A 15,595-nucleotide genomic window follows, 5' to 3' on the forward strand; every position below is an offset into this window, starting at 1 on the left:
GGAAGGAAATGGGTACAGATGAAGGAAAATGTGGAGAGCTAGAAGAGCACCTCAGGAGACGAGGTAGTGTTTGAAGTAAGGCCGTGTCAGTGAGGAAGCCGAGAAGCCCACTGAGAAGACTGGGAGCACAGTGGGGTTAGACCCGGCTGGCGGAGGCCTCCCTGGAGCAGTTGGGTGCACTGTGGTCGATGGAGGAGTGAGGGGGGACGGCAAGAGTGGCCTATTGTGAAAAGGCTGATGTGAAAGGAAGAGAGGAGAATCAGCAGTTATGTAGTGCAAGTTTTGTTTTTAATTGGGAAATTCACGAATGTTTACAGTATGAGAAAAAGTCAAGGAGAAGTTGACGATATAGGAGAGTGGGGGGAAATCGATGGAGCAGATTTTGAGGTAAGAGCATTTAATTTACCACCCTCCCTTTGAAACACTCCCATTCATTTGCTGACATGTCCCCACATGTCCTTGACTTTCTTCTGACCTATATTGAGAAGGTGAATCCTTCTGAATCTCCTTTGGGAACTCTTGTTTCTCTGGCCATCCTTGCAAAGATTTCCCCTCAGCTCTTTTCATGCTATAATTCCAGGTAATCTCATTCATCTTTGTGTTGAAAAATCCCAAATCAATACTCGAGCCTAATATCTTGACCACTCAGCTCCCTCCATCCAATTGATTTCTTGACATCTTTTATATGTCTTACAGTTTCCTTATCCTTAGCATGTCCATGACTGGACTCATTTGGGATTGCTTCAATTGTGACTACCTTCCCTACACCTCTGCCTCAACACACACACACACACTCTTCTGTAGGTTTTAGCTTTGGCGTTACCTCTGCCAAAATCTTTCCGTAGCCCTTCAAGACTTCCATAGCTCAGTTCTTCCCTGTCTTCCTACAGTATATTGTAGCTGCCATGGACACATCTGTCATCCTCAACTGAATGTAAACTGCTAGGGGGTAGGGTTTATGCCTTAATCACAATTATATCCTCTTTGTCTAATGAAAAAAATTAGACTGTAGTATATGGAATCAAAAGCACGTAAGGTGTTGATGCCTTGAAAAGGAGGAAAGAACATATTCTCTGAGACTGGACTGAAGGAGGTGAGAATAGATGCTTACCTATACATATTTATAGGTTACACAGGAAGTTGATGGGGTTAGGGAACCCATTTTCACAGTAAAGTAGGAGGTAAATGTTTTACTTAGAATGAGAGTGAGGGGCTTAGGTTTGGGGCTTGAAGAGGGTAATGAAGAAATTGTCAGGCTAAAGGGCCCAGGTAAGGGAGACGACCGAGAGGAGAGCTATCCATTTAGAGCTGAAGCCTGCTGTAGGCCTCTTGCAAATTAATTTCTAACCCACGACTCAAACCATGCCAGATTCTGGATGTCTTTCACATTCACTTCATTTTGGAATGTCTTTCCCATTCGTTGTAGTTATGGATTTCTTCAGGATGGTTAGGTCTACAAACCAGTACTTTTACCTGTAAGCTATGAAGTTATCCCATTTGCCTATGATTAAAATAGTGGGATTTAAAAACAAAATCCTAGTTTGGGAGCTAAAAGATACCTTGTGTATATCCTTCCTTACTTAATGTTATATTTCCCAAATATTTACATGTGAAAAAAATAAAGATTGAGATAAAACTCTTGTGCTTTATTTTTTAGAGTGAAAATACCCATATTTCTTTCAGTAATAAAAATGGAAATATGCTTGTTTAGAAGTTTTGTTGTGAACGTGACTAAGTTGTGAAATTAAAAATTCATTCTGTAGGTTCACAGATTCTCATAATAAAATAACTTTTCGACAAAAAAATTTTCTAACACGACTTCTCTTACCAAACCTTTGAGATGGATCCACTTAAGAGACAGTCCTTAACATTGACCATGTGTAGATACATATATGTGCATGTGTATCTACATACCTATATTCCAAGATAAAGTGGAACAGCATTTTCACAAGTAGTGGTCACATCTTTATAAAAAGGAAATTTAGGTCCTGTAATGTCACTCAGAAGTGAAATATTCGAAACTGAGCTTGATGGAAGGAAGAAGTAGCTGAGAAACACTTGCTGAATGTCTTTTTGGGGGGAGGAGAGTAATCAGGTACTGAACTCATGCAAAACAAAAGCAGTCCTGTTTGCTCCCATGGCTGGACGTGCTCCAGGCAGTGTGGAGTCTTTTAGTGTATCCTCTGCCACTGGGAACATGCTACTGTTATTGTAAATGTAAATATACTGTCTTTCTAAAACAGGCATACCCCATTTTTTCTAAAGTATCACTAAAGGTGGCTGCAATTTACATTGTGGATATATAGCCTTCTGTAGAAGGCAGCATCTGTTATTAAAATAGCCCCAGTATTACTCCATCAGAAGATACCACTGCCTCTAAATTCCCTGTACTGGACGTAGTCCACGAGTTCTTTTATTAATTTATTAATAATAAATATGCTTGATAACATCCTATGCTTCAACTGATTTCTCAGATAGGGACTGAAGCAAATCTTTATAGAGAGCAGAGTTCATGAATCTGGGATATGAGTCTCTGTGCATTAAGGTGTAAATCTGAAGCTGGGCATCATCGAATATGTGTTGGGATGGCTCCACCATGTTCCTATTGATGACTTCTCTTACTCGGGAGTCTAAGCTGACCTGTCAATAGAAACAAGAGTTGTATTAGACACTTTTCTCTTTGGAAATCCATCCGAAACTCCCATAGCTTATTTTGTTTTTCAAAAATCCCAAACCAAACAAGGTCATCCAAAAATCCAAACTTCCAAAAGAGAAACTGAACGCATAACGAACCAGGACGCTCAAGCTTTAGTGGCATCAGGAGAGCCTGGAAGTCTTGTTAAACAGATAGCTGAGCCCTCCCCGCAGAGGGGCTGACTCAGCAGGTCGGGGGAGGCACCTGATAGTATGGGCGGGGGGTTGTATTTCTCACAAGTTCTCAGTAATGCTGGTGGGGATCACACTGCTTTCGAAAACCACAACACTGTTTTGCTTTTTAAAAATGAGTCTATTATGTCCTTTGAAGAAAAAAGGTAGCATGCATGGACTTACCCCTTGCTAATTTCCTGATAACATTAGGGTGAAAACCCGGAGGTCCCAGGCTGTAACCAGCTAGAACACAGGGACAGACTTCTGGGAATGAGTGCCAGCCAGGCTGGCTGGTGAAGTGGAAGCTGACTCAGAAGCACCATGTGGAAGTGTTAAAATCTTGGGGCCTGTGTGTAAATCTCAGCTCTGTTACCGCTTGGTTGGTGGGCCTTAGGCAAAGTAAACTGTGCCCTGATGAACTCCTCCACAGAGTGGCGATGATGACGGTAGTTGTTGGATTTTTGAACGAGAATTTATTTAAAGTGCTTGGAATTCAGTAAGTCCCTAGAAGATGTTGGTTCTTCTTACTCTGATGTTTTGCTCATTCTAGATGAGGCTCTCTCTCAGACCAGAGCAAGCTCCTGGGCTCAGACTTTTCCCATAGGATGCCAGACAAACAAGAGGACAGGCCACTGCTGCAAAGATGAACTCACACATCTTCTCTTCTGTGGGAAGAACCTTAGCCGAACCCTCTCCACACCTGTAGGCCATGACAGTTCTAATGCTCTGCAATGCACATGCTATTGTGTAATATAAAACCAAAAATAGGATTAGCTAAATCATTAAATATGGATTTCAGTGATCTATCTTTCCAGATGCATATATCCATCTTCCTCTTAGAAAGCTCCTTTTGCTTACCTACAGGTAACTCAAACCTAATACATTCAAAACGGATTCCCAGCAAACTAGACATGCAAAAGAATGAAACTGGACCACTTTCTTACACCATATACAAAAATAAACTCAAAAGGGATTATAGACTTAAATGTAAGACCTGAAAATATAAAACCCCTAGAAGAAAACATAGGTAGTAAAACTCTTTGACATCAGTCTTAGCAATATTTCTTGGATCTGTCTCTTCAGGCAAGGGCAACAAAAGCAAAAATAAACAAATGGGACTACATCAAACGAAAAAGATTTTGCATAGTGAAGGATGCCATGAATGAAACAAAAAGGCAACCTACTGAATGGGAGAAGATATTTGCAATTCATATATCTGATAAGGGGTTAATATCCAAAATGTATAAAGAACTCAATACCACTCAATATCAAAAAAACAATCTGATTAAAAAATGGGCAGAGGACCTGAATAGACATTTTCCAAAGAAGCCATGCAGATGGCCAAGAGGCAAATGAAAAGATGCTCAGTGTCACTAATCAGGGAACAAATAATAAGTGTTGGAGAGGATGTGAAGAAAAGGGAACCTCATGCACTGTTGGTGGGAATGTAAATTGCATAGTGCAGCCACTATGGAAAACAGTATAGAGCTTCCTCAAAAAATTAAAAAATAGAACTACCATACAATCCAGCCATTCCACTACTGGGTATTTATCCGAAGAAAATGAAAACACTAATTCAAAAAGATATCTCCCCACCTACGTTCACTGCAGCATTATTTACAGTAGCCAAGATATGGAAGCAACTTAAGTACCCATGGGTAGATGAATGGATAAAAATAATGTGGTATATATACAAATGAAATACCACTCAGCCATACAAAGAAGGAAATTCTGTCATTTGAGACACTGATGGACCATGATGGGCACCATGCTAAGTGAAATAAGTCAGAGAAAGAAGAATACTGTATGATTTCACTTATATGTGGAATCTAAAAAAAAACCCAAATGAACAAACAGGACAAACAGAAACAGACTCAGATACAGGAAACCAGTGGTTGCCAGAGGGAGGAGGGGGTGAGGGAAAGGGCAAAATATGTGAGGGGGATTAAGAGGCACAAACGTCCAGTGGTAAAATAAGTCATGGGGATGTAACGCAGAGCATAGAGAATATAGTCAGCAATATTATAACTTTTGTATGATGACAAATGGTTACTAGTCTTATCAGGGTGGTTATTTTGTAATGTATATAAATGATGAATCACAATGTTGTACCCTGGAAACTAATACAATATTGTATGTCAACTATATTTCAATTAAAAACAAAAACCCAGATTCCCAGCATCTCCAGATCTCTTTCTTGTACAGCTTGTGAAGGAATGGAACTATTTATTCCCACCTAGTTCAGAGTCCTGCTCCTCCCTCAGTTTCCCTCTGGCTCTATATTCAGCCACAAAATCCTTGGGACTCTTCCTCTTTAACACCTCTCGAATCTGTCCACCTCTTCCCTCCTCTCTGCCATGACCCTTATGGAGGTCACTCAGCGTTTCCGGCTGGATTTGTTCACCAGCCTCTTAACTGGTCTCCGGCTGTCCGTCTAGTGCCTCTCCCAATCACTCCACGGTTAGGCCAGAGGGATCTTTCTAAAGTGCAAAGCCCACGCTGACACTCCAGCTTCAGACCTTGCACTGGCTGGTCAGTGCTCTCAGGATCAGGTCGTAAGCCCACAAGTTCCAAGTTTAAACTTTTGAGGCCCTTAACGATCTGCTTCCACTAATTCCCCAGCTCTACCTCACTATTACACTCAAGAATTTAAAGAATTTCACTTGAAACTTAAAGAAAGTAAGAGTTAGGACGAGCTGGTCTTTGTCCTTCTGTCTGAATAATCTTTCCCCCTACTCTGTCTCGCTCAGTCTACTTCTCCTTCCCGTCTTGGTTTAGATGTCCTCCACCCGTCCTGGGAAGCCTTCTCCAACCACCTAGATGTGGGTCCCGTGCTCCCTAAGCTATCCCTGTGGCAGCACTCACCACTAGAAAAGCCTCTCCTAGAAGCTTCTAGAATATAAAGGCCCAGTGCTTAGGAGCACAGCTCCTGCACAAAACAGGGGGACTCAGAACACATTGTTGGCTGGATGGAGGAAAGCTCCTACGCTTGTTAGAGAATTAGGCTAAGAGTTACTGCAGAAAACACTAAAAAATATTCTAGTTCACAAAGAGGGCACAAATGGAACTATTTCATTCTGTACAGCCTTCATCTGAAGAATATCCCTGTGAGTGCTCGGCGGGGATGGTGTCTGCTCAGGATGGTGAATGGACACAGAGGGTCACGGAGAGTGGCCGGCTGGGGTGTGCCTGCTCCGGCGGGCACTGAGGCAGGGTCTGCTCCCGTCCTGCCTTCCAGTCCTCCCGAAAGTTCGAGCCAGGGGTGATGTCCCATTCATACAGAAATACACTCAAGGGGATGTAGCGATTAAAGGAGAGAACTGGGGTTCAAACCCAAGTGAATCTGACCCCAAAGTCTATGCTCTTAAAATTTTTAAGCTTTTACATTTCAAGTAATAGACGCTTATATCTGGGAGGAAAGGGTCATCTTTTTATATCATTTTTGCTTCATAAATTTGCTAAAAAGTTTTTTGGTTGTATAATGCTTTAAAAGACAGTGATGAAAATCTTGCCTAAAAAAAAGGAAAATCATGACGAAATAAAAATACATGGAAGCCACAAATTAAAGGACAAAAATTCTCTTGCTTTTTATCAATTCAAAATGGAAATAAATTTCTGAACCTCGTATTCATACATCTGTCAGCTGAATACTGCCACTTCACAATGCAAACCTAAGTAAGCAAATTGAGCCCCACTCCCTTTCTCCCAGGCATGCTCCCCACCCTATCAGTGAACTACGCCACCCCCTGGTCTGTCCAGACCAGGCCTGTTGGAGTCACTGGAGACTCAGCTTGAGCTCAGCTCAAAGCCTTCCTCTCTCATTTCTCTTCAGCTGGCCTACTGAGGCCCTCCTCATGTTCAGTTTGGACAACTGAGTTGGTCCTTCAACTGTCTTCTGCCTCTAGTCTTCATCTCCTAATGCATTCTGCAGCCATATTGGCCTTTGAAAAATCCAAATTTGATGATATTACCAGGCTAAAATCCAACAGCTTCCCAGGAGATACATCAGAAAACCTCAGCATGGCTCCCAAACCTCTTGATCCTCTCAGACCATCCCCTTTTCTAAACTCTCCTCCCGCTGCCTGCTGCCAGCCCAAAGAGTTTGGAAAACAGCTACACTTCAGCCACAGCAAGCTGCTGACACCCTCAGTGTCCATGCACCTGCATGCTTTTATCCTTGGTCCGCCTATTTCTATTCTCTGTGTTTCTGGTAATTTCCTTTCATTACCCTTGGTCCATCTGTGTCCTCCCCCTCATTCCTGCCCACCTCACTGCTGATGGCTCCCCCCACCAGCCCCTGTTAGGAACCTGAGGCAGCTCACCATGGGCTCCATGTCTGTTGGCCTCTTGTCTATGAGTTCCCTGACAGGAGAGGCCTGTTTTATTAACTTTATATTCTTAGCCACATACAGTAGGAAATAATGCATGATTTTTAAAGTTAGAGCTACAAGGCACTTAGTTTTGAGACCAACTTAACTTCCTAGATTTTAGATTTCAAGGCACAAAACCTCTGAGAGATGGAAACTTGCTTGATTTCACCCATCTGATAATTTCCCTGACATAAAAAGGACACCCTGGGGAAACCTTTGTAGCATCAGTGATGCTATTACTATCTAAACAATAATGATACCTGTAAAAAAGATTTTGCTCAGAATAAAAGGATAATTTTATTTAAAGCAATGCTTATAGGGTGTGACTTTTAAAAACAGTGTTAATGATAAAATGCATAGACTCCCTCTTCTGGAGAATGTGATGAAAGTTCTGGATACTTTTTCCAGAAAAATAGTCTTTCACAGATTTTAGGGGCATTCGGAGCCCACTGGTGGGACCATGGTCAAAGGGATTTCAATATTATGAATAGTGGTGGAGTCATTTCCTATATTTTGGGAATAGCTGGAACTATGCCAGGTGAACAGGCCCAAATTGTTCATTTCACTAATGGCCTCCTGGGAAAACACCTTCCGGTGGGTACATACCTCTTTAGGAGAAAGAATAGAAACGTAGTCTTCATATATTATCCTTGCTTTCTCTTCAATAATGTTTTTATTAGCTTCTTTTTTCAGTTCCTCACACGCCATCCAGAAAAGCATATTTTCTTCGCTGAATTCTGTTCGGAGGAATTCTCGGAAAGCATTCCTTCCCGCGGGAGTGAGCATCAGCTTGTCGAACGACTGAGCCCAGGCGCTGACTTCTTCCAGAGTGGGAGCTGGGCTTGGTGGAGACCGAAAGAATCGGGCAAAAGGGAGCTCTGTTATTGTCAGTTAATTTGAATTTCATCATGAGAAACATGTCTTTGTCCCCTCTGAAAATGAAAGTGTGCACTTAGGCCCTTTTAGGAAGGGAAAGAACTGTTCTCACTTCCTTAAGCCTTTGGCCAAAACACAGGAGTATGATACTTTCAACCTGTCTAGCTGGACTGCACGGCTACTGCCTAAATGCTTGCAAATGAAATGGCTGGAACAACTGCTAAGAACATACTTGTTTACATCTAGGCACATCCTGCCAAGGTCTTTAAATTATAGAAGTAAAGAAAAATCCTATAACCGCCTGACCAAAACTCCCAGGCACCTGTCACAGACCTAAGTCAGACCTGAGCACACTAACCTCCAGAGCAGCGAAGGGGGTGGTGTCTGTTTAGTGTTTTTCAAAACTCTGTACTATTTGAGAAAGAGAAAAGAATATGTTATATAAATGCAAGTTACAAAGGTTGACAACAAAATGAACCCTTAGGAATTCACCATTTCCCTTCAGAACCAGGCCACCACCAGCAGCTGCGTTCACCTCGGCGCTGCATCCACACGGGGCTCGCCTGACGCCCCCATCCCCAGGAGAACCACTATCCATGATTTGCGGCCTACCTTTTTTCATTTGTTTTTATTTTAATTGTATTGGGGTCAGAAAACACAGTCTAGTAATTATCTGTGCTGTCTCTTTTCCATTACTCTGTTTTTCAGTTTTTATGTATGTATGTAGCTCTGAAGAATATATTTTCTACTTTTTGTTTTAACTGTATAAAATTGGCTTACTATATGTTGTCCCCTGCCACTCGCTTTTTTCACCCCAGGTGTCTGAGATGCACCCGTGGTGGTGTATGTGGCCAGAGTTCCTGAGGAGGATGCATCTCTAATTTTGCATTCTTGTACCATCCTCAGCTGGTGTTGGTGTCACTGTTACATTGGCCTCTTAGACATCTGGGTGATTACACAAGACATGGATAACCTTGGAATGATCTTCTCCTGGAACTAACCCATAAAACCAATTGGATCCAGTGTTTATTTTGTAGGAAGGGTTGAATTTTGTCATGGGTTGAATCGTGTTCCCTAAAAAACTTGTGTTGAAGTCCTAACACCCAGGACCTCAGGATGTGACCTTATTTGGAAATAGGGCCTTTGCAGATTTAACCAAGTCAAGATGAGGTCATCACAGGGAGCCCTAATCCAACATGACGGGTGTTCTTTTAAAAAGGGGAATTTGGACACAGAGATGGACACATGGGGAAAAGGAGGTCATGTGACTGGCTTGATGTAGCTACAAGCCAAGGAATACTAAGGATTCTTGGCAACTACCAGAAGCTGGAAGAGCAAGGAAGGATCCCCCCCCTTAGAGCAGTGAGATCGCGTGGCTCTGCCGACACCTTGATTTTGGACTTCTGGCCTCAAAAAAATTTAAAAATTAAGAAAAAAATACAGAGGGATCTCACATATCACTTGCCCAGTTTTCCCTGTTGTAACATCTTGCAGAATTATAGTACAATGTCACAGGACTCCTGGACATTTGTGATAGTTGAATGCTGCTTACTCATTTTTGTGATTCCATCTTTAGGTGGTTTAAACATTTCAGAGACCATTTTATTTTTTATTAGCTTATATTTTATTACATTTTATGTTTTATATTTTTATTACAGATGATTCTAACATCTGAAGTCCTTCGGGTTCTAAATCTGAACGTTGTTTCTACTGACTCTCATTTGTGGTATGTTGTTTCCTTGTAGTTTCATAATTTTTGGTTGATCTTAATCTTTGGGAAACCAAGAGTCAAAATTGAGGATGCTTTCTTTCCTGCAGAGAGGTTGTGTTTGCTTCTTCTGAGATATAGGAAGTGCTCCTGACCCAGGACCGCCCTAGCTCCTTTCGCAGATCAAGGCTTAATCGGGAAATCTCAATTTCAACAGCTTGTCCCACACCCATGCGGCCTCCAGCAATTGTCTTCCCGGCCTTGCCCTCAGAGAAAACGCCACTCTCCTGTGCTGAGCAGTCTCCACTCAGGGTTTTGTTTTTCAGGTACTTTGTCATTTTCCTTACTTTCTGTGGGCCCAGCAATGCAAAAACTTTGAGATTTATGTAGAATCTGTTGTTTTTAAGATAAAAGCTGTTTTTAACAAACTCATAAATTGTGGAAGATTTTAATATGCTTCCCAGACTTTGAAAAATCTGGGTAAGGATAAATAAGATGAACAAAGAAGAAAAACATTTAAGTAAACTTTTGGGCTTCTTGTATTTTTTCCCCTCAGAAATAAGCAATTTAATACAAGTCCTATTTGAACAATGCGTTTAGGCGATTTGTCTAGTATGTGCAATTATATAGGCATAATACCAAGAAAAGGTGTAAGGACAGTTAAGTGAAAGGAAATCAATTGATAGTATAGGAAGGAAAAAAGACAATTTTAAAATTTGGCACTATGGAAAGTCATTTATTTGTTGCTTTTCAACTTTTTCTCAAAATACTTAAACTTAAAAAATAAGGGGCCGGCTGGTGGCGCAGGGGTTAAGTTCACATGTTCCGCTTGAGCGCCTGGGATTCACTGGTTAGGATCCTGGGTGCGGACATGGCACCGCTTGGCACACCATGCTGTGGCATGCGTCCCATGTATTAAAAAAAAAAAAGTAGTGGGATAGCTGGATCGTATGGTGGTTCCATTTTTAATTTTTTGAGGAATCTCCATACTGTTTTCCATAATGGCTGCACCAGTTTGCATTCCCACCAGCAGTGTATGGGCGTTCCTTTTTCTCCACAACCTCTCCAACATTTGTTACTATTAGTTTTAGATATTTTTGTCATTCTAATGGGTGTAAGGTGCTATCTTAGTGTAGTTTTTTTTTATTGAGTTAATGATAGATTACAATCTTGTGAAATTTCAGTTGTACATTAATGTTTGTCATTCGCGTTGTAGGTGCACCACTTCACCCTTTGTGCCCACCCCCCACCCCACCTTTGCCCTGGTATCCACTAAACTGTTCTTAGTCCACATTTTTAAATTCCTTATATGAGTGGAGTCATGCACAGATTATCCTTCTCTAGCTGGCTTATTTCACTTAACATAATTCCCTCAAGGTCCATCCATGTTATTGCAAATGGAATGATTTTGTTCTGTTTTGCAGCTGAATTGTATTCCATTGTATATATGTACCACATCTTCTTTATCCATTCGTCTGTTGATGGGCACTTAGGTTGCTTCCATGTCTTGGCTATTGTAAATAATGCTGCAATGAACATTGGGGTACATAGGACTTTTGGGATTGCTGACTTCAAGCTCTTTGGATAAATACCCAGTAGTGGGATGGCTGGATCCTATGGTAGTTCTATTTTTAATTTTTTGAGGAATCTCCATACTCTTGTCCATAGTGGCTGCACCACTTTGCATTCCCACCAGCAGTGTATGAGGGTTCCTTTTTCTCCACAACCTCTCCAACATTTGTTACTATTAGTTTTAGATATTTTTGTCATTCTAATGGGTGTAAGGTGATATCTTAGTGTAGTTTTGATTTGCATTTCCCTGATGATCAGTGATGATGAGCATCTTTTCATGTGCCTATTGGGCCATCCGTATATCTTCTTTGGAGAAATGTCTGTTCATGTCTCCAGCCCATTTTTTGATTGGGTTGTTTGATGTTTTGTGGTTGAGTTGTGAGAGTTCTTTATATATTATGTATATTAAGCCTTTGTCAGATATATGACTTGCGAATATTTTTTCCCAGTTAGTGGGTTGTTTTTTTGTTTTCAATCCTGTTTTCATTTGCCTTGAAGAAGCTCTTTAGTCTGATGAAGTCCCATTTGTTTATTCTTTCTATTGTTTCCCTTCTCTGAGAAGGCATTGTGTCCAAAGAGATCCTTTTAATACTGATGTCAAAGAGTGTACTGCCTACGTTTTCTTCTAGAAGCCTTATGGTTTCAGGTCTCACCTTTAGGTCTTTGATCCATTTTGAGTTTATTTTGGTGAATGGTGAAAAAGAATGGTCAATTTTCATTCTTTTACATGTGGCTTTCCAGTTTGCCCAGCACCATTTGTTGAAAAGACTTTCTTTTCTCCATTGTATGCCCTCAGTTCCTTTGTCGAAGATAAGCTGTCCATAGATGTGTGGTTTTATTTCTGGGCTTTCAATTCTGTTCCATTGATCTGTGCACCTGTTTTTGTACCAGTACCATGCTGTTTTGATTACTGTAGCTTTGTAGTATGTTTTGAAGTCAGGGACTGTGATGCCTCCCGTTTTGTTCTTTTTTCTCAGGATTGCTTTAGAAATTCGGGGTCTTTTGTTGCCCCATATGAATTTTAGGATTCTTTGTTCTATTTCTGTAAAGAATGTCATTGGGATTCTGATTGGGATGGTGTTGAATCTGTAGATTGCTTTAGGTAGAACGGACATTTTAATTATGTTTATTCTTCCAATCCATGTACATGGAATGTCTTTCCATCTCCTTATGTAGTCATCCAATTCTCTCAGAAAGGCCTTGTAATTTTCATTATATAGGTCCTTCACTTCTTAGCTAAATTTACCCAAAGGTATTTTATTCTTTTTGTTGCGATTGTGAATGGTATTGTGTTCTTGAGTTCTTTTTCTGTTAGTTCGTTATTGGAGTAGAGAAATGCTACTGACTTATGCAAATTGATTTTGTACCCTGCAACTTTGCTGTAGTTGTTGATTACTTCTAACAGTTTTCCAGTGGATTCTTTGGGGTTTTCTGTATATGAGATCATGTCATCTGCAAACAGCAAGAGTTTCACTTCTTCCCTCCCTATTTGGATTCCTTTTATTCCTTTTTCTTGCCTGATTGCTTGGCCAGGACCTCCAGTACTATGCTGAATAAGAGTGGTGATAGAGGGCATCCTTGTCTTGTTCCTGTTTTCAGGGGGATGGCGTTCAGTTTTTGCCCATTGAGTATGATGTTGGCTATGGGTTTGTCATATATGGCCTTTATTATGTTGAGGTAGTTTCCTTCTAAGCCCATTTTGTTCAGAGTTTTTATCATAAATGGCTGTTGGATCTTGTCAAATGCCTTCTCTGCATCTATTTGAGATGATGATGTGGTTTTTATTCCTCAGTTTGTTGATGTGGTGTATCACATTGATTGATTTGCGGATGTTGAACCATCCCTGTGTCCCTGGTATGAATCCCACCTGATCCTGATGTATGATTCTTTTGATGAATTGCTGAATTCTGGTTGCCAAAATTTTGTTTAGAATTTTTGCATCTATGTTCATCAGTGATATTGGCCTGTAGTTCTCTTTTCTCGTGGTGTCCTTGTCAGGTTTTGGTATCAGCATGATGTTGGCCTCATAGAATGTGTTAGGAAGTGTTCCATCTTCCCTAATTTTTTGGAATAGCTTGAAAAGGATAGGTATTAAATCCTCTCTGAAAGTTTGGTAGAATTCCCCAGGAAAGCCATCTGGTCCTGGGGTTTTATTCTTTGGGATGTTTTTGATTGCTGTCTCAATCTCTTTCCTTGTGATTGGTCTGCTCAAATTGTCTGCCTCTTCTTGAGTGAGCTTTGGGAGATTGTAGGAGTCCAAGAATTTATCCATTTCCTCTAGGTTATCCATTCTGTTGGCATACAGTTTTTCGTAGTATTCTCTTATCATCCGTTGTGTTTCTGCAGAGTCTGTTGTTATTTCTCCTCTTTCATTTCTGATTTTGTTTATTTGAGCTTTCTCTCTTTTTTTCTTTGTAAGTCTGGCTAGGGGTTTGTCAATTTTATTTATCTTCTCAAAAAACCAGCTCTTTGTCTCATTGATCCTTTCTACTGCCTTTTTCATTTCAATAATATTTATTTCTGCTCTGATTTTTATTATTTCTCTCCTTCTGCTGACTTTGGGCTTCATTTGTTCTTTTTTCTCTAGTTCAGTTAGGTGGAGTTTAAGGTTGCTTATTTGGGATTTTTCTTGTTTGTTAAGATATGCCTGTATTGCGATGAATTTTCCTCTTAATACAGCTTTTGCTGTATCCCATATGAGTTGGTATGGCATGCTATCATTTTCATTTGTTTCCGGTATCTTTTATTTCTTCTTTAATTTCTTCAATGATCCATTGCTTGTTCAGTAGTGTGTTGTTTAGTCTCCACATCTTTGTGCCTTTCTCAGCTTTTTTCTTGTAATGAATTTCTAGCCCTATAGCATTATGATCGGAGAAGATGCTTGTTATTATTTCAATTTTTTTCAATTTGTAGAGGCTTGCCTTGTTTCCCAACATACGGTCTATCCTTGAGAATGTTCCATGTGCACTTGAGAAGAATGTGTATTCAGCTCTTTCAGGGTGAAGTGATCTATATATGTCTATTAAGTCCAATTGTTTTAGTTTTTCATTCAGCTCCACTATTTCCTTGTTGATTTTCTGTCTGGATGATCTGTCCATTGATGTGAGTGAGGTGTTGAGGTCCTCTACTATTATTGTGTTGTTTTTAACATCTTCCTTTAGGTCTGTTAATAGTTGCTTTATGAATCTTGGTGCTCCTGTGTTGGGTGCATAGATATTTATAAGCGTTATTTCTTCTTGATGAAGTGTCCCTTTGATCATTATATATTGTCCCTCTGTGTCTCTCTATCCCTGTCTTATTTTAAAATCCACTTTGTCTGATATAAGAATTGCAACACCTACCTTTTTTTCCTTGCTATTAGCTTGAAGTATTGTCCTCCACCCCTTCACCCTGAGCCTGTGTTTGTCCTTGGGGCTGAGGTGTGTTTCTTGGAGGCAACAAATTGTTGGATCTTGTTCTTTAATCCATTTTGCCACTCTGTGTCTTTTTATTGGAGAGTTCAATCCATTCACATTGAGAGTGATTATTGATGCATGTGGACTTAATGCTGTCAATCTGTCGCTCATTATCTTGTTTTCCTGCATTTCTTTTCCTGTGTGCTTTAGCCTACCCATTTAATACTGCAATTTCTTATGCTGGGTTTCTTAGATTTTTCCTTATTTATGATTTGTGACTCTGTTCTGTATTTTATTTTAGTGTCTACCCTGAAGTTTGTATTTAGAATCTCGTGTATAATATAGTCTATTCTCTGCTGGTCTCTTACTTACTTGGCCAATACTGATTTAGACCCTTTGCTCTTCCCCTCCTAAATTATTATTTTCATTTCTTATTCTAACTTGTGTTATGAATTTGTAGTTAGGGTGCTAAGATCGTCCTTGTTTTGGTAGTTTCCTTATTTTTACCCTAATGCTATAGTTGAATATTTGCTATCCTGTTTTGGTTCTATCCATCGGTCTCCCTAGTCTGTGGATTGTGACCTCTTTCTCCCTTTTTTCTTTTTTCAGGTATGAGAGCCTTCTTGAGGATTTCTTGTAGTGGAGGGCTTTTAGTTACAAATTCCCTTAACTTTTGTTTGTCTGGAAAAGATTTAATTTCTCCCTCATATCTGAAGGAAATTCTTGCTGGACAGAGTATTCTTGGCTGAAGATTTTTATCTTTTAAAGCTTTGAATATGTCACTCCATTCTCTCCTAGCTTGTAAG

General features: G+C 40.3%; 1 protein-coding gene across 6 annotated transcripts in view; it reads right to left on the bottom strand.

Moving 5' to 3' along the window:
- Positions 1-266: 266 nt before the first annotated feature.
- The window catches only part of RGS20 (regulator of G protein signaling 20), a 65,651-nt gene continuing 50,322 nt past the window's right edge, over positions 267-15,595 (bottom strand). For 4 of the 6 annotated variants that reach the window (XM_070631631.1, XM_070631630.1, XM_070631628.1 and 1 more), the window contains exons 4-5: positions 7,845-8,079; positions 267-2,640 (exon numbers count right to left, since the gene is read on the bottom strand). In XM_070631631.1, coding sequence (XP_070487732.1) covers positions 2,452-2,640; positions 7,845-8,079 — 424 coding nt within the window. In that variant the 3' untranslated portion in view covers positions 267-2,451. The remainder of the gene's footprint in view (positions 2,641-7,844; positions 8,080-15,595) is intronic. The other 2 variants (XM_070631632.1, XM_070631633.1) reach the window with 1 other exon arrangement.

Source organism: Equus przewalskii, chromosome 8 (assembly GCF_037783145.1).
Source record: "Equus przewalskii isolate Varuska chromosome 8, EquPr2, whole genome shotgun sequence".
Classification (NCBI taxonomy): Eukaryota; Metazoa; Chordata; class Mammalia; order Perissodactyla; family Equidae; genus Equus; species Equus przewalskii.